The sequence below is a fragment of the Sciurus carolinensis genome, chromosome 1 (genome assembly GCF_902686445.1).
Source record: "Sciurus carolinensis chromosome 1, mSciCar1.2, whole genome shotgun sequence".
Classification (NCBI taxonomy): Eukaryota; Metazoa; Chordata; class Mammalia; order Rodentia; family Sciuridae; genus Sciurus; species Sciurus carolinensis.
Genome location: NC_062213.1, coordinates 47528545 through 47548529, shown reverse-complemented (window position 1 = coordinate 47548529; position 19985 = coordinate 47528545). Strand labels below are relative to the sequence as shown.

The window sequence follows — 19985 nt, the reverse complement described above, 5'->3', positions numbered from 1 at the left end:
GCTTTTCTGACCAAATCTGAGGGCCCTTTACTATCCTTCAATTTTTTTCTTTACATAATTAGTTATTTAATTAACATTTGTTTCATGAACATAAGAAACAACCAAGAAGGAATTTGGGGAATCCTATCTTTACATGCTAACAACAAAAAAGTGCCATTAACAACACTGAACAAAAATAGCAACTACTACATGCTAAAATAGTCATTAAACAGGGTATTAATCTAAATAAAATCAGTGCTATTTTATATGTTCTATCATGTTATATTACATTCAAAATATATCATGTACCTTTCAATTTGTGGAGGCTGTTTCTTGGACTGAACTGCTTTGAGAAATTCAATAAAATACTCTGGCTTTACAATTGGCCGTCCACAAATGAGTGCACATATTGTCTAAAATGAAGAAAATATACATAAATATATATAATCATAAATCAGTTTTTCCTAAAAAATGAAACGTTTTAAGTTATAAATTACAAAGATACTGTTTAATGTTGTTTTTCCTTTTAGAGTCCTAAATTTATAAAGGAAGCACAATTTATAAAATACATTTGGTCATTGCTTAGTTTTGGAACACAAGTCATTATAAAATCAACTCAAGCTTAAGAAGCCACCATTCACAAATTTAATTTAATAACTGCTTTTTTTGGGGAGGATGGGACATGTAACAAAATGTCAATCAATTTAAAACACATTCCAATTTTAAAAACATTAAAAATGTGAAAAGCATATTATAGAACTGAGAAAATGCATCTGTTGCAGAGAAGACTATTAAGACATAAATGTGAGACATAAGATCACTTTAGCCAATTGCCTTTTGAAAAGATTACAACCATGGAATAAAGCATTTAAAGAAAGTAAAATGAGGAATTATATGGGGAAGTATCAAAATTCAAAATAAGTATCAGGCAGGAAAAAAAACTTTAAAATGAAAATAAGCTATGAGCCTCAAATAAGATACAGTCACAAAATCTGAAAAGATTTGAAAACATGACAGTGGGCAATGGAAATGAAAATACAGAAGACTGGGCGTAATTCTATGAAATAATACAAAAAAAGAATTTATAAGGATGCTTTTAATAACAAAGGGTATGGCCTAAACAGGAGAGAGCAGATATAGAGCATATCTCAAGAAGAGAATCTGAGATGCTACCTCCAATATATATGAAATAAACAACTTACAGCATGAAGCAGTAATGTGCAATTTAATACTGGCCTGTGTAAACCGTAACACAAGTGACTCTGGGAAAATTATTTAATTGTTCCATATCTCAGTTTATACTTCAAGGTTCTCTTCTGGTCCTAACAGTCTACAATTCTAACAATATAAGTTAACTTGCATTTTGGAAAATTTTCCAAAAGACCAATATAATGACAAAGTTTTCTTTTTTGGCATATGATTAATCAGAAATAGGGAAAAAGATGAAAAATAATGAAAAAATTCTGCAAACCATGTTGATGTCTAATGGAGAAAGAGTCACAAGATGACCATTAGCCATAATGGCCATAATGTTTAGGTCTGTCATGAAATCAGTACAATTTCTTAAGACAATCTAGCTGCCTTTGATCTGTTTTACACCTACCAAGCCAGTGTAATGATTATCTATTCCATTTCCTTAAGTACCTTACTATTTTAATGGGGATTTCCTGAAGCCCATACTCAAATATTCCAAACACTGTAAAAGTATATTCTTACTATAAATTAATAAATAGACATTCTGATTTTATGAATATACTACCTGTGGGTTTATCAGCATGAATTAGTACTATGGAGGCTATTCATTTGCTGAATATGTGAATCAATTTCATAAACTTGCAAAAATGAAAAATTCCTGATGAGATAACCCCAAATCAAGGTACAAGTTTAACTTGAGGTTCAATCTAAGCTGCAAGTCTTTTTCTATGACACTTCTTTAGAGTAATGCTTACATTTTAATTTTATTAATTATATTAAACATTAAAATATTTTTGCATCATCTCTATATAGATATTAACCTAAAAAAACCCCACATATCTACAGTTAACCTGTTTAAAAGGAGACAAATCACCTCCCAATGCCATTCTTTAATTAGATTTAGATATAAACAAATCTGAGGAAGATGCGAAATCTGAAAACATACCAAAATATATTTCTGTTTTAATATATAAGCAGCATCTTCTGAAGGTACATATCTACATATCTTTAGGTTGTGAAGATTCATTAGTGTACAACTACACAAGAACTTAAAAGTCCTTGTGATTAGGGCCTTAAATCAAATAAATACTGAATAAGAGAGCTTTGAACCACAAAATGGTATCAGAAACTGGAGGAAGACAACTTGAGAGAAGAGACATGACATGCTCATTTTGAAGACTGGCAGGCAGCTAATCACTAGTCTTTTTGCTTCTAGACTGAGAGCACGAACTATGTACTCCATTAAACTTCATGGTGAAAGGATAACACAAATCCTTTCTGAAAATGCTAAATCAAAATCTGCAGTCTAATTTTATGTGCTTCTGCTTGTCTCAGATAATAAACACATTACTCAAAAACCATTTGAACCTAAATAAAGCCAGGGGGTAGAAATACATAAATCTATGACTAACAGTTTTGACAGTTTCAAAGCAAATCTTTTTAAAAGTCTGTGTAAAAGTCTGCATATAGGCCAGGTATGGTGGCACATACCTATAATTCCAGCATCTTGGGAGGCTGAGGCAGTAGGGTAGCAAGTTCAAAGCCTCAGTAACTTAGCAAGGCCCTACGCTACATAGCGAGACCCTGTCTCAAAATTAAAAAATAAAAAACAGGATGTGGATGTGGCTCAGTGGTAAAGTGACTCTGGGTTCAATCCCTGGTATCACGAAAAAAAAAAAAAAAAAAAAAGCTTAGGTGAGTAAGCTTAAGTTTACAGAACTTAATTTTAACATAAGAAGACCTACTTTAATGGTAACTTTAACTGATATCATAACAAGGTGAGTACATTCTTCTGTCCAGTTGTTTACAGTAAGTCCTCCAAGTTGCAATATAGCTTGATTTAAAGCAGTTTTCCCAGAGACATCTAAACAAGAAGAGCATGCAACCAAAGGTTCATATTCTACTCTGTAAATGAAAATAAGTTATAAAAAGTTCTATTATTATAGTTATAAACATGACAATTTTTAGTGATTTAAACTTTTAAGCTCACATCACATTTTTATGTACCATTAAACTTTCTAACCTATGAAATTATCACTTCCAAAGTCTTGAGTTCCAATGAAGATAAAATAATGATCAAAATTAACATTATACTTTCACCTATGTCAAGCAACTGAACTCCCATTAAGGCTCTGAGTCCACATAATCTGACATTCACTCTTGTCACTATGATTGACAAATGCATAACTACATGGGTTTACGACTGTGATATAAAGACTGGTTTTTAATTCATTATCCATAAATATTCTCATCTTTTAGAACTAGATTGGTGTGAAATAAAACTGTTCATTTTAATATCAAATTTAAAACTTCTCACCTGAATTTACTTTCAAATACTCCAAAGGTAACTCTATCCCCTGTCTTCAAAGTTCGAGAAAGGCCATTCTGCATTTTTTCTTCATTAATAAAGGTACCATACTTAGAATTATCTTTTATTGTTAATGTAGGGATTTCATCTGTTTGACTCTGAAAAAAAAAAAATCAAAAATAATTTATAGTCTTTTACCACTCAGTAATTCAATTTTCAGGAAAAAGCATTTCAAAAGATGAATAATTTTTTGAATAGGAAAAAGCTAAGTAGACAATATAGTTTAAGGTTGTCTTCAGGGAATGGTCACTCAAGTAGTAATTAAAATTTTCTTAAAGAAATTTCTTAAACCCAGAATTACTCCTTTTAGGACATATATTGTCTTTTTCTTTTTTAAATCAGTGAATTTATATTGATAATCATAAATTACAGGATTTCCTGACTCCCTGATTTCACACATTTTATAAGCTTTTGCTTTGGGCCAGTCTGTTTCATGTATAACATGTTTCATTCTGAAAAAAATTCTCTTTTTTTACATTATCAAAATAACATTGTAAAAACTGGTTCAATGAGAATAAAGAGTTTAGCTAGAGTTTCTGACTTATAGTAATAATTTTTCTTTTTCTGTAGGAATTTCAATAATAATGTTTCTGAATATCTAAAAGAATAGACACAAAACCAAAATATCACAGAATGAACCCAGGTTTTGCTAAATGTGGTCACTGCTCAAAATAATAGATCATCTTTTTTAGTATCATAAGCATTATCATGAGCACACATATTTATATACATTTCTCTTATACACTTCTACCCATGCTTGTGATGAAAATAAATAACCTCAAAGCTATTCAAAGGAGCTGTGTGGCAGACTTTAAGTGAAAATTTATTTTATATGGGAAATGCTTGTATGTATAGGGAGAGTCATGAAGGTCCAATCATTCACTGCTCTATTCCTAGACTTGGCACAATGACTGATACACATTACCCACTCAATAAATGTGTGATACTCTGGACTTGGAGTGCATCCCAAAGGCCCATATGTTCAAGGCTCAGTTGTCAGCCTGTTCCTCCTCTGGGAGATGGTGGAACCTTTAAAGGTGAGCCTGGAGGAAGGAAATGTGCCCCTGAAGAGGATAATGGAACCCTGGGCCATTCCTCTTTGTGCTTTCAGGCTGCCATGAAGATGAGCAGTTTCCTCCACCAAGAACTCCTACCATAATATCCTGTGCTGTGACAGGCCCACAGCAACATGGCAAGGTGACCATGGACTCAAACTATGAGCCAAAATAAACCTTCTTCCCTTTAGGTTGTGTGTTAGGTATTTCTCTGATAAGTGGATGATGATACATAATGGGGGACGGCAGGGGGAGCAGGGGGGAGGAGGTAAGGGAAGAATGGAAGAAAGGTGGACTTTGTAGAAGGAAATATGGGGTGGGGGGGGCAGAGGAAAGGAAAAATAATAGAATGAGACAAACATCATTACCCTATGTACATGTATGATTATGCAAATGGTATGACTCTAGTTCGTGTACAACCAGAGAATGATAGTTGTACCCCATTTGTGTACAATGAATCAAAATAAAACAAAGAAGAAAAAATGTAAAAGAAAAGAAAAGAAAAAATGTAAAAGAAAAAATATAAACATGTCCTACTTCCTCTGAGTTTCTAAATCACTAAAAGAAAGAGTAAGTTATTGACAGAGAAACTTCAAATTTCAAAACAAATATCACTGGTACCACTGCCAATTATAAGGTTGTTTTAAAATTTTATTTATATATATTTTTTGTAGTGCTGCTAATTAAATACAAGACCTCACACATGCTAGGCAAGTGCTCTGCCACTGAGCAACACCCCCAACCCCAATTATAAGTATTTAATTTTGTTAACATTAAAAAAAAAAATCCAGTTCTATGAAAAAGAAAGGTTCAAATGAACTCTCATTTGCACCAAGATAATCTTTTGTGATTTCAGTTGCCTTACTGCAAATTAATGAAATAAAATTAGTAACATACCAGGTTGGTTACAGAAAAGTTAGCTGTTAACACAGCATGGTTCCGACTGATTGACTGATCCTCTTCAATTAAAATGGCACAGTTTTTTCTTCCAATAATGTACTCAACACCAGTCAAAAGTCTGTATGGTTCTCCTAAGCAAAAAAAAAAGTAAATTGAAGGTACACATGTGTAAATATACATAAATACATATGTATACATGTATACAGAAAATGTGATGTCAAATATTTAAACAAAACTTTTATGGTTTAAATGTTAATCAACTTTGTTTATATCAAACTTGTGTTTTCTAATAAAGTCTCACAGAAGGACACAAAATATATTACCTAAATAAATGAAAGGCTATACCATTTTTCTAAAGGGAAAACAATATCGAAAGAAGTCAATGTTTCTTCTAATTAAATTGTAAATTTAATATATTACCAAAAAAAATCACATATTGTGTTTGGAACTCAATGAGAAGGATTTAAAAATTCACTGGGAAAGTACGTTTAAAAGTAGTCAAGAAAAATCTGAATAATATTACAGGGACTTGCCCCATCAGATGGCAAAGTGTGCCATAAAGCCATAGTAATTAAAAAGTCTGAAAGTTACAATTCATCCTTAGCAAGAAGAATGAAGCAAGAGGCACCACACTACCAGACCTTAAACTATACTACAGAACAACAGTAACAAAAACAGCATGGTATTGGCACCAAAATACACATGTAGATCAATGGTACAGAACAGAAGACAGAGATAAACTCACATAAATAGTTATCTCCTACTAGACAAAGGCACCAAAAACGTATATTGGAGAAAAGATAGCCTCTTCAACAAATAGTACTGGGAAAACTGGAAATTCATATGTAACAAAATAAAATTAAAATCTCTCTCACCATGCACAAAAATCAACTCAAAGTGAATCAAAGACTTAGCACACTAGAACAGAGACCCTGCACCTAACAAAAGAAAAAGTAGGCCTAAATCTTCATCATGTCAGTTTAGGACCTGACTTCCTTACCAAGACTCCTGAAGCACAAGAAATAAAATTAAGAATCAATAAATGGGATGGATTCAAACTCAAAAGCTTCTTCTCAGTCAAGGAAACAATCAATAACATGAAGAGGGAGCCTACAGAATGGGAAAAAGTCTACCACCACACATTTCAGATAGAGTACTAATCTCCAGGATATATTAAGAACTCAAAACCAAAAAACCAAATAATGCAATCAATAAATGGGCTAAGGATCTTCACAGAAGAAGAAATAAAATCAATCAATAAATGAAAAAACATTCATCATCTCTTGGAATTAGAGAAATGCAATGATTTGCATTCTGACTCCAGTCAGAAAGGCAATTATCAAGAATACAAGCAACAATAAATGTTTTCAAGGTTGTGGGGGGAAAAAGTACACTCATACATTGCTGGTGGGACTGCAAATTGGTGCAGTCACACTGGCAAGCAGTATGGAGATTCCTCAGAAAACTTGGAATGGAACCACTATTTGAACGTTATTCCGCTTGTTGGTTTATTCCCAAAGAACTTAAAAATCAACATACCACAGTGAAGCAGGCACATCAATGTTTACAGCAGCTCAATTCCCAATAGCTCAACTATGGAACCACTTAGATGACCTTCAACAGATGAATGAATAAAGAAACTGTGGTACATATACATAATGGAATATCACTCAGCCTTAAAGAAGAGTGAAATTATGGCATAAGCTGTTAAATGGATGGAACTAAAGAATATCATGCTAAGTGAAATAAGCCGATTCCAAAAAAAAACAAAGGCCGAATGTTTTCTCTGATAAGCGGATGCTGATCCATAGTGGGGGGGTGGGTAGGGAAGAATGAAGGAACTTTAGATTAAGCAGAGGGGAGTGAGGGCAGGGGTAGGGCAGTGGGGATGTAAAACCAATTAGAACAAAAAACTTAAAAAAAAGATTTGGATCCTGACATTAGTTAAGAGAGATCCCACCCTCTACTTTTGTATTTTAAGTTGTGCATTTAATTTACAATGTTTAAATATAAATTGTATAAACTAAGAAAAAAAAAAAAAAGAAAGTTATAATCCAGCTATACAACTCCTGGTGAAGTCAGTAAGCAAGAGATACCTGCGTATCGATGTTTATTGTGGCACTGTTCACAAAAACCAAGACAGGGAATCAGCCTAGGTGCCCACCAATAAATGAATTAAAAAATATATATATATGGTATATATACAGAAAGAAATTCATTCAGTCATAAAAAAGAATGGAATGCCATTTGCAGGAAAACAAATAGAAATGGAGGTTATCCTATTAAGTGAAATTAGCCAGACACAGAAAAATTAAGTACTACATGTTTTCAAAACTGGGGGGGGGGGGGGGGGGGAAGACCTGAAAATAGAAAATGGACTGTCAGGGAAGGGGAAGGAGACTGGAGGGTACTAAAGAGGGCGAATATAATCAAAGCATCACATGTGTAGCCAGGTGTGGTATACACCTGTAACCCCAGCAACTCAGGAGGCCTAACCAGGAGGATCACAAGTTTGAGGCCCACCTGGGTAACTAAGTGTATTTAAAAAAAAAAAAGGCTGTGAATGTAGCTCAGTGGTAAAGTACCTGTGAGTTCCATCCCCAGTACCACCAAATCCCAAAATAATAAATGTACATATGGAAATGATACAGTGAAACTCATTAATTTGCAATTAATATAATTGAATAATTAGAAAGCATTCAAACATAAACCAACAAATAAAAGGTATTAAATGGATTAGGAGTAAGAAATATAGATCAAGGTAATAAAGTCTGGATGGGATTCAGATGCATATTTTGGGGACTTCTGTTTTTAGGTTAAAGGTAGCATCAGCAGGAAAAGGTTATTAGTTTTAAAAACATGTTGTAAATCACAAATTGCTGGAGTAACAGGATATATGTTGGAAACTTGTGGAATTTAGCCTAGAAGTAGGGGATTCTATTACCCACAATGGTAGGATGATTGGAGCAGATGCTAGACAGTTGGAAAAGAGCCCAGGAAAGCCCTGATCTCCATTCTAATAAGTAATTTGGACTATATATCCTGTTAATCACAGATTCATAACCTGGACAGTTTCAAGAAAAAAACTTTGTGTTGGTTTACCACACAACACAAAAACGGACCAGGGGATGGGTCCACAGCTTACATTAGATTATGAGAAGAGTTTATGACCCTCCAAATGTAAATAGTGAACCACAACCTTAGTATCAGTCTATTAGAGTGTCTGCCAGCTGATCAGACCAAGGTTACATGTCTCATCACACTATGCCCAAATGAGGCAAGTGCTGAGGTGGAACTAATCAAGCTGTTTTGTATGTCACTTCCACGTTCTGTCTATAAATGTTGCCTGGCCCAGATGTTGGGTGGAGCCCTCTGAACATTTATTGGTTGAGGGTTATGCTTGATCCACAAATTCTTATTTCCTCACACTCTGCTCAACTTAATTTATTCCAAGTTTCCGTCTTTGTTTCAGCAGTGCCAGGGTCTGGCACATGCTGGAAAGCATCCTATCACTTTATTTTGAGACAAGGTCTCCCTACACTGTCCTGACTGGTCTCAAACTTTGTCTTCCTGCCTGGGCCTCCAAGTAGCTGGGATTACAGGAATGCACCCGAGGCCCTGGCTGGCTGATGTTCTCCTTATAACATACCTATAGGAAAACAGAGTCAGGTTTCTTTAAATGAACGGAATTCTAACTTGCCCATCAACACAAAATTTGTGTTCTACCTTCACAGTGCTCCAAGCCACGGGGATGCCCTTTTCTTTGCATTTCTGTAGTATTTAATCTTCACATTCCCATACATTGTCAACTTAGCCTCTTCACTGATCTTTTTTTTTCCCCCCAATCATATGTAAACTTTCCGAGGACAAGACCCAATTACAGGTACTGGCTTAAACTTCCATCAGTGAATAAATACACACCGGAGGCAACCAGTTAACTTATGATGAAAAATCTCTACTGCTGGAAGTGCAGGAAAGTGTGTGGATGGGTGGGTGGGGTTCAACTTTTTCCACTGCACAGATATTATTTGGGTAAGGTCTGAAACAAATCTGAAAGCAAGCTTTCCTGTTTGCCATGTGGTTCAAAAATAAATAAATAAATAAAAATAAGAAAGAAACGCTATGTCCCAGACAGATGGCTTCATTGTCAGTCTGCAGTCTGGCTTTGGTAATTTGCTGGTGGTGTGTGTCCAAAAGACCAGGCGTCCCAACAGGCAGGCGGCCGGGGCTGGCTCCCGCAGCTCGTGTGAGCCGGGCCGGCTGCAGTCTGGCGCTGGAACAAGTCACCGCACAGCCCCGGAAGAAAACACCGACGGTGTCCTCACGCAAACTCCCGACTTTCGCATCCCGCTTGCACAGAATCCCAGGGCGGGTATATAGGCAGCGCCGGAAGGTAATGAGAGCGGACCGGAAGTGTTGCTCTCCACACTCCAGCAGCAGCAGCTCCGGAGAAAACCGGCCCCTTACCTTTCCCTTCCACCCTTACCTGGGGCAGGGCCCGCGGCGGGAACCAGCTTCCACATGGGTCCGGTTCCTCAGGACCCGGGCGGACCACCGGCCGCGTCGCAGGGGATAGCCGACGTGCACGCGGTCCCACCGCCTGCAATGCGCGGGAACCCGAGGACGTGCGCGCTCCCGGCAGCCGCGCAAGCCCCGTTGGAAACCGAGGGATGAGGCGGGAATACGATTGAGCGCTAGTGCGCCACCTGGTGGTAAGAAAAGGAGCAGCGCGTTATGAATCGAAGGGTGTTGCATTAAGAGAACGAAAGCCGTATTTTATTTTAAGGTGTTCATAAAATATATCTACTTTTTCTGATTGTGAAAGGAAATAATTTTTAAAAATTAGCCTTAAATCAATTTGAGGACATCGTCTGGTTAAATACACTAACTGATCATGCATTTGCAATGTCTTAAGTTACGGCTGTTCCTTTGTATCAGTCCTAATGATGCTGACAATGATGAAGATAAGGATTTCACCTCAAAGTCAACTCATTACATTAAATATTTTCCAACTTTAAATAAACTTCTCTATTTCATCAGGTTACACTCTCATCTCATCGCATTCAAAGTACTGGCCAAACTACTTTCCATTTCCAACTGTCCTCTTATTAGCCCAGTATTCCCCAGGAGGACACCGCTCACCTCTTGCATATTGCCAAATAAACACCTGAAGTCACACTTTTGACCGTATAATTTCTAGTTGACAAAAGTGGACTGTAACAGAAAATAAAAATATATTACTTTAAAAGCTTGGATTACCAGTCTGTGTTAGTTACCAACATAGATGCAGAAATCCTAACACAAGATTAGCAAATTGAATCAAGTGGTATTATAAAAAGAATAACCACAGCCAGGTGAGGTATATTCCAGAAACAGAAGGGTGGGTTAACACTAGAGGAAAAAAACAATCAATCTAATTCACCAGAATAATTTCTTTATAAAGGAGAAAAAGCTTACCACCATCTTAATAGATACAGAAAAAGCATTTAATAAAATTCAAAACTCATTCATGACAAAGCTCTTTGCAAAATAAGAATAGAAGGATCGTTCTTGATCTGACAAAGGACATCTACAAAAAAAGTACAGCTTATATTATACTTAAGATAACTTATTGATCATTTTCCCTTAACATCAGGAATGAAATAAGACTCTCTCTGTTCTCTCTCTCTTTTTTTTTTTTTTTTTTTTGCAGTACTAGGGTTAGAACCCAGAACCTTGTGCTTACAAGGCAAGCACTCTACCAACTGAGCTAAATCCCCAGCCTGATGTCTTCTTAATTTTCTTTTTTTGCTACTGTGATTGAATTTAGGATTTTTTTGAGAAGGGCTCTTACCAAGTTGCTAAGGCTGGTCTTGAAAACATGGTATTGGATGTTCTAACCAATAATAAAAGAGAAAAACAAAACAGACTAGAAAGGAAGAAACAACACTGTCATTATTCACAAATGATGTGACTGAGTACACTGGAAATCTAGAAGAATCTGTTGACAAATTATTTGAATTGAATTTAATAAAGTCATTGGATATAACTTTATTGAATAAATATAAAATTAGGTGATTATAATTGCACCAAAATCAATTACTTAGTAGTAAATTGATGATGAGATGTCATACAAAACAGGATTGTCTACAAAACATGATAGAAGTGTTTTGGATTATTTCAGATTTGGGGATATTTGCATATATATAATGAGATATCCAGGGAATGAAACTGAAGTCAAAACATGAGATTTATTTATCTTTCATATACATTATACACATAGCCTGAAGGTAATTTTATATGATATTTTATTTTTAATTTTATTGTTATTATTATTATTATCATTATTTTGTTACAGGGGATTGAACCCAAGTCTTCCATGTCTTGAGTACATGCTCTGCTACTGAGAAATGTCCTCAGCTTAAATAAATTTTTTTATGAAACAAAGTTTCATGGTATGGAATTTTCCACTTGTGGCTTCATGTCAGCATTTAAAAAGTTTTGGTTTGGAGCATTTAGGATTTTGTAAATATTTTCTGTTACTTGGGATCAGTACATATTCACAGGATTTAGTATAGGTTCAAGTTTATAACAAACAGATATATAGGTGTATATCTAGGAATCTTATTGGAATTACTTATGCTGATTGAATGTGAATACTTTCATAGTAGACTATGCTTTCTGACAAAGTTGGGATAGAACATTTTCCTCATACCAGTTACCTCAAACCACTTATGTGAAGTTATGTTGCTCTGCTTCTGTAAGACTTTTTTCTCTGTTTCTTTCATCCTTTTGTCTATACTGAAGACTGAACCTGGGAGCTTTACCACTGAGCTATACCCTCAGTCCTTTTTCTTTTTTATTTTGAGACAGGGTCTCACTAAGTTGCTGTATGTTTTGCTAAATTGCCCAGGCTGGTCTCAAGCTTGCTTCTTCCTGTCTTGGCCTCACAGGTTGTGGGGAAGTATAAGTGTGTGCTACTATGCCCAGCTGCTTCTGTAAGATTTCACATAGTGTACAGTGGTCCTAATTGGGGTTATTACCTGGTCCAGTTGCAGTAGTTACTGTTTTTTTTTTTTCTCTAAAAATGATTTCTTTAGAGCAAAATAGCTACCATTCCTCTATATTATTTTTTATTTACTTTGTTGATTGTGCAATTTCAGAGGCTCCCTATTGGCCATTTTGACAGCTTTTACATCATAGGCAAGAAACTGATGTGGGGTTGACTAATTAACAAGTAGGTCCATTTCTGTTATACTTTTGGAAACTAGGAAAATGACCATCAGAGAGGTTTGTGTGCTCCATGTACCCCGCTATATGCCACCATATGGGTAAGGACTTCACTATCTGACTCTTGTATACCTCTACTCTAACTGGTAGACACAATAATATTTTGAATTCTAACATATTGCTATGGTTTGCATGAGTGTTCCCCAGAAGTCTATATGTGAAGGCTTGGTCCCCAAGGTGATGGTATTGGGAGGTGCTACGGACTTTTAAGACGTAAGACCTAGTGGTAGGTCCTTAGGTTACTGGGAGCATATCCTTGAAAGGGATCGTGGGACCCGCATATCTCCTTCTCTCTCTGTCTCTGCTTCCTGGCTGGAGATGTGAGCAGTTGCTCCAACATGTGTTCCCACTGTGATGTGCCACCCTTGACAGAGGCCCAGACCATGGGACTCGAACCTCCAGAACTGTGAGCCAAAGTAAAATCTCTCCTTATTTCATAAGTAACCCATGTACCACATTTCATTATAGTGATGCAAAGCTGACTAGTAGAGTATCAGTAATCATCATGTACAACAGTCCTCAAAATGAAAATTCTCTTTTCCTCAGCATATGGTTTCCCAAGTGAGTGGCCACAGGTCCCTTTGGGGGAACGAATGGGAGTACAAAGGGGGCAGAGGAAGTCTTCACCACATATTCTCGTCATGGTGTTGTGTAGGGTCTTTCTTCCCAGCAGCCCTGTCTCTTCTTCAGCCAATGGATGCTGGATGGGAAAACTGGTTCAAATCAGGAAATTGGGAGACTGACATTTTATTGAGATTGCTGCCCTTGACCTTGTATCATTCATCCATGGTATCTTTTCACTCTTTAGATTGAGCATACCTATTGGCTTGCTTTTATCTTTCCTCCTAGGGATGCCATATCCTACTACCCATCTTTAAAGCTCTCTCTGGGTCAAGAGACTCCACTCTTTCAATTTTCCACCAGTAGAGTTACTATGTCCCCCATCCATTTCAGCATATTACATACTTACATCTCTCATAGGCCAGGATCATTTCATGACTATCCTATATACCTCCTGTTAGTATTACCTATCACATATATGTCCATATCACTTGTCCATATTCACTGAGGACATTGTTACCTATGTAAGAGTTCTTTACTCTATCCCAGCTCCTGCCATCTTTCTGAGTTAATCAGAAGCTATACTAGTAAAATCATTTTACACACTAGGTTTACATTTTTTTTTTTTCACTTTCTCAGCTCCTGTGACTTTCATCTGCAGACATGTACTGCCCTCTTGTATGGCCACACTCTAGATCTTCACATCAGCAGAACCCTCACCATTATTATCCTGCATTCTGACAGGAGCTGCCTGGTCTTTAGCTTATGTGCTCACTCCTATCATACCTGCTGCTTAATCTCTTCCAGGTCTCTGATTCCTCCACTGCCCAGGTTGTTGGTCTTCTTCTATCTTCCTTTCTTTCCAAGCTGGATACCAGGATCTTTAGTTTGATCATTTTTACTCTCACATGAGTTCTTGGTACTGAGCTGTAGCTCTCAGAGTGACTTTTACTCTCAGATCTCTTAGCTCTTGCTTTCAGCTCTACAACTCACTTATCTATGAGCCCTTCCAAACTCCCAACTCTGAGTCAATCCTACAAAAACCTTCCCTACAGAGGCAAAAAAATCTGTCCATCTCAGAAGATATGGAGTTAATGGAAACCCTAAATTCTAAAATTAGTTGAATTACTGACCAAAATTCTTTGGTGTGTTTTCCTGCTTTTAAGAAACCCATTCTCTGATAAAATTATGGCATTTGCAGGCAAATGGATGAAATTGGAGAATATCATGCTAAGTGAGATAAGCCAATCTCAAAAAACTAAAGGATGAATGATCTTGCTGATAAGCGGATGAGCACATATAATGGGGTGTGGGAGGGGTTAGGTTAGGGTTAGGTTTAGGGTTAGTGATAAGGAGGGTGGTAAGAATGGAGGAAGAAAGGACTGTATAGAGGGAAAAGAGGGGTGGGAGGGGTGGGGGGGAAGGGAAAAAAATAACAGAATGAATCAAACAACATTGCCCTATGTAAATTTATGATTACACAAATGGTATGCCTTGACTCCATGTACAAATAGAGAAACAACATGTATCCCATTTGTTTACAATTAAAAAAAAAAAAAAAGAAAAGAAACCCATTCTCTATAACCCTGAAGAGTGATTTCAGACCTTTGCCAAACTCCTCAAATCTGGTCATCTTTTCCCTGTGGTATCATATCTAATTGAGGGAATCCATGTAAGAATAGCCTTGTACTCTGCTTTTAGTATATATTATATATATGTTTTATATTATATATATATATATATATATATATATATATACACATATATACGTATAATGGCAAGACAAACTTCTTTTCTTTTAGAATCTTTACCCATATCTCATTCTTGCTTTCTTATCTTGGCTTCAGGATATGATTTGACTTTTTTTTTTTTTTTTTTTGGTGGTACTGGGGATTGAACTCAGGGCCTTGTGCTTGAGAGGCAAGCACTCCACCAGTTGAGCTATCTCCCCAGCCCCATGATTTGACTTTTTAGTTTAGAACTAATTTCTCCATTTGTACTTAAACCATCTTTTTTCATTTTTCTAGGGTTTTGATTTATCAGTTTCCTTTTCTCCTATTTAATCTTCATTTCTTCTCTCAGGTTCATTCATTTTTAAAACAATTTTTTTCTTTTTAAAATTATTTTTATTTGTCCTTCATTTTATCTTAAGAACATTTAAAAGACTCTCTTGCCATTCCCTCAAATTCTATTAACCCTGCCAAAAATGTTTAACTAAGATTAAGTGAAAGTATAGGTTTAATAGAACTAGGATTTACTTGTTTTCAAGATCACGTAACACTTAACTAACAAAACTAGCTTTGAGGACTGGGGAGATAGCTCAGTCGGTAGAGTGCTTGCCTTGCAAACACAAGGCCCTGGGTTCAATCCCCAGCACCGAAAAAAAAAAAACAACAACAACAACAACAAAAAAAACTAGCTTTTATCTGTAAGTAGGATTACATAATAGTTGCCTTGTAGAATTATTTTAAGGGAAAAATGAGATACTATGCTATATGTGGTAGGTGTAAAACAAATATTAGGTTATTTTCCATTTTTTGAAGGTAGGCATGGTGTTTGAGATGTTTTTATGTACTTACTGTAAAATCATATTTATATCTCTAGCATTAAACATAGTGATGGATAAACTGTTGAACTTGACTACTCATTAAAGTTCTTTTACTCTTCTTTCCATTTATTACATATGTTGGAACCATGAAGGACAGTGGGGTTTGGAGGAATGAGAACCATATGGAGAAAATGTGTTGATGCAAGTTGTATTTTCATGACTCTGGAAATTGATCAAATCAATAATACTTTACTAGAATAAGTAGTTTAACTTCTGTGTTTTACTTGTTGTTATAGTTTTGATCTGGAACATCCCACAAAGGCTCACATGTTGAAGGGTTGGTCCTCAATGCAGCAATTTTCAGAGGTAAGGCTTTTGGGAAGTGGTTGGCTCATAAGGATGCTAACCTCATATTCATAGCAGAATGGCTATTAGGATGTGGGGTTCAGTTGGAGGAAGTAGGTCACTGGGAATGTGCCTGTGAAGGGTATATTTTATCTCTGGATTTCTCTCTTTCTCTCTCCTGCATTCTGGATGCCATGACATGAACAGCTCTGCTCCACCATGCCCTCTCCACCATGATGCTCTGCCTTACTTACCACAAGTCCACAACAATGGGGCCAGCCAATCATGGACTGAAACCTCTGAAACTGTGAGTCAAAATAAATCTTTCCTACTTTAAACTGTTTATCTCAAGTATTTTGTCACAACGATGAAAAGCTGACTAACATACTTTTTAAACCTTTATATGTGAATATAATAGTATATGTGAGGTTAATCTATGTATAATTAATAGAATGAATTGAAACACTTTGAATCAGATTGGCCATAATTTATTTTTTAAAAAATCAAAAGATAAAAGACTGTAAAACCCCAAATTATGGAATGTAAAACCTGACTTTACAGAATAAGAATAAATAAGCCTATATAATGGGATCATGGGTAAGCCTCCCTTGAAGAAGTCATTCAAAAGCTAATTAATGAATGCAAAGTAGTTTGAAAATCATAGAAATAATCATCTAAAATGTGTAAATTAGATGAAATATTCAAACACAGAGATACATAAGACATGTCAGTTATTTTATCTTAACAGCATTTCAATGACCTCCTTAGTACCACACCAGGTGGCCTATAATATTTCTGCCAAATCAAGTTTATTTGCAAAATCACAGATTTTTAGAATTTCTAGTGATTGTAATTTACACTATTTTTCCTAATTTTGAGGAAAATATAACTGATAAAAGTTTATTTGCCCAATAGCAAAATGCCAATTTGTAGCAGAATCATGACAACAAAATAGCCAGATGAACTGCTTCTCAGTGTAGCTATGAACCCCAGAGCCCATACTGGACAGAGTAGTTGGAGCTCTACTCTGGAGCAATCCCTGGGTGTACAGCCTAGAGTCAATGCTGGGTCAGAAATCAGAGAGAGGAACATTATCAGCTTTAGTTTCTTTCTTCATGCATAGATTCAGACTTCTAAAAATGCCAGTGGGCACATGTCTGGAACTTCCCACCAGAAGTAAGCATGACTCTTCCTTTCAGGTTGGCCCTCTAATGTTCTTTAGTAATGAGAAATCAGTTAAAGAATTACTCAGTCACTTTACTCCCTGTGCAAAACAAGGCTAAGCAACCCTCCAGCCATTTCTGGAAGATACGATTCTATCCTCCTGGCAGTACAGGCCATTGTAATTAAACAGCTTAGGACTGGGCACCAGGAGTTTTGCCCAGAGCTTGCTGCTATTAGGGCAATAGAATTAAAGACAAAATCTCTACCACTCCAGACAACCTTTCCACAAAGTCAGAAGAGAAAGGAAACTGTTTTACTATTGAATAAGTGTCAAACCATGCAGGCAATCTGCTGAAGAGATTGCAAAGACATAACAAAAGCTTAGCCTTCTACAGCCAAGCAGAAACATCTTCATACATGTTCTTGTGATAAATAATAACTAATGCTTAAGAGGACTTGGCAGCTACACTTGTCACATAGTTCATCGTAAATTTACTTGGTAATTGGGATGGTAGCTAACTGGTTCAATCCAAAGGAAAAATAAACTTATCATATCTTAATGACAGAAAATAGGTTTGCAGCTTGGAGTCAGAACCGTCAAATATTAGGTTCCTACCTACAAGGACCTTCCTTGAGGATTCTTCCTTGTGGATTACATTTCAAAGGGATGGCTTTTACATCCCTGAGAAAGACATTGCTGGGTTATAAAGCTAGCAAGAGGCTTACTTAGCCTTTTTTAAAAAAAGATTTTACATACATTTCGAAGACAAAGAATTTATAATGACAATTTGTGTTAGTCAGCTTTCCATCACTGTAACAAAATACCTGAGATAAACAACTTATGAGGAGCAAAGGCTTATTTTGGCCCATAGTTTCAGAGGTTTCAGATCATGGTCACTTGACCCTGTTCCTTTGTGCCTGTAACAGCATGGTATTATAGAGGAAGCACATGGTAGAGGAGGCCTATTCACCTCATAGCATCCAGGAAGTAAAAGAGAAAGAGAGAGATAAGTTCCAGAGTCCCAATATCCCTTTCAAGGCATGTTCCCAATAACTTAACTTCCTCCCACAAGGCCCACCTCCTAAAAGTTCTATGATGTTCTAATAATGCCAAAGGCTAGGGACCAAGCCTTTAATACATGGGCCTTTAGGAGATATTTAAGATCCAAACCATAGCACAAGTTTTACAAAATGCAATAACTTAAAACAAAAAAAAGTCCTGTACCCTTAGTGTCCCCAGGGAATGGTTCCAGGATCCCCATGGATGCCAAACTCCATGGATGTTCAAGTCCCTTATATAAATGATGGCACTGGGGTGTAGCTCAGTGATAGAGCCCTTGCCTAATGAGCATGAGGCCCTGGATAAAAGTACATAGACAATTAGTATATTTGCGTATAACCTCTATACATCCTCCCTTATACTTTAAATCATCTCCAGGTTACTTATAATGCCAAGTGAAATGTAAATGCTGTGTAAATAGTTGTAATACTGTATTGTTAGGAACACTAAAGAAAAAAGTTGGTATGTTTGATACAATTTTCTTTTTCTGAATATTTTTGATTTGTGGTTGGTTGAACTCCAAAATTCAGAACCTGTGGGTATGAAGGGGCCATTTGTAAATGCTCTAAGAAAAGGAATTAGGGGAACTTCTTCCTTTATTTTCAACAGGGAGAATTAAAACTTTTTTTTTTGGGGGGGTACTAGGGATTGAACCCAGGGGTGCTTTATAACTGAGCTATATCTCCAGTCCTTTTTATTATTTTTATTTTGAGATGCTAGTCTCACTAAGTTGCTTAGAAGCTTGCTGAATCACTGAGATTGGCCTGGGAATTTACCTCCTGCCTCAGCTTTTTGAGTTGCTGGGATTATAGATGTGTGCCACTTTGTGGCTAGCCTCATATTCTTTTTAGTGTGTGTGCGTGTGTGTGTATAGTTTAGATCTATAAATGTCCCCTGAAAAGCCCATATTTGGGAGACCAATACATTATGGTCCCCAAAACAATAAGGTTCAAAGGTGGGGGCAATGATGAGAGCTGCAACCTCATCAAAGGATTAATCCACTTTATGGATTGATAATTTGAATGCACTACTGAGTGGTGGCTGGAGTAAGAAGTAGATCTCTGGGGGCATTCCCTTGGGGATTATATTTTATCCCTGGCTCCTCTCACACACATGTTCTCTTCTTTCTCTTTCCCTGTGTCCTGGCTGCCTTGAACTAAGCAGTTTGCTGAGTTCTGCCATGCTCTTCTGTCATGATGTTCTGCCTCACCTCAGGCCCTAAGCAATGGAATCAGTGGACCATGAACTGTGACCTCTGAAACCATGAGTCCAAATAAACTTTTCCTCATCTAAGCTATTCTTGCATGTATTTTGTTCACAGTGACAAAAAGCTGAGGAACCCAGGGTTTATTTGTGGTTAAATCCAGGGCCTCACACATACTAGGCAAGTACTCTACCACTAAGCTGCATTCCCAGAACTTTTTTTAAAAAGTATTTTTTAGATGTCGATAGACCTTTATTTTATTCATTTATTTATATGTGGTACTGAGAATCAAACCCACTGTCGCACATGTGCCAGGCAAGCACTTTACCACTGAGCCA

The 19985-nt window shown here is 36.5% G+C and overlaps 1 protein-coding gene and 1 long non-coding RNA gene across 4 annotated transcripts in view; one reads left to right on the top strand and one right to left on the bottom strand.

Annotated features, from left to right (window-relative positions):
• Nucleotides 1-10138, bottom strand: part of Nbn (nibrin) — a 34927-nt gene extending 24789 nt beyond the window's left edge. For 2 of the 3 annotated variants that reach the window (XM_047555665.1, XM_047555672.1), the window contains exons 1-5: nt 9983-10138; nt 5494-5627; nt 3491-3639; nt 2919-3078; nt 289-392 (exon numbers count right to left, since the gene is read on the bottom strand). In XM_047555665.1, coding sequence (XP_047411621.1) covers nt 289-392; nt 2919-3078; nt 3491-3639; nt 5494-5627; nt 9983-10019 — 584 coding nt within the window. In that variant the 5' untranslated portion in view covers nt 10020-10138. The remainder of the gene's footprint in view (nt 1-288; nt 393-2918; nt 3079-3490; nt 3640-5493; nt 5628-9982) is intronic. The other variant, XM_047555679.1, reaches the window with a different exon arrangement.
• LOC124986875 (uncharacterized) lies at nt 9925-19661 on the top strand. Its single transcript, XR_007109112.1, has 4 exons — nt 9925-10208; nt 16171-16240; nt 16427-16526; nt 19608-19661. It is a non-coding gene; the product is annotated as an uncharacterized LOC124986875 (long non-coding RNA).
• Nucleotides 19662-19985: the final 324 nt, after the last annotated feature.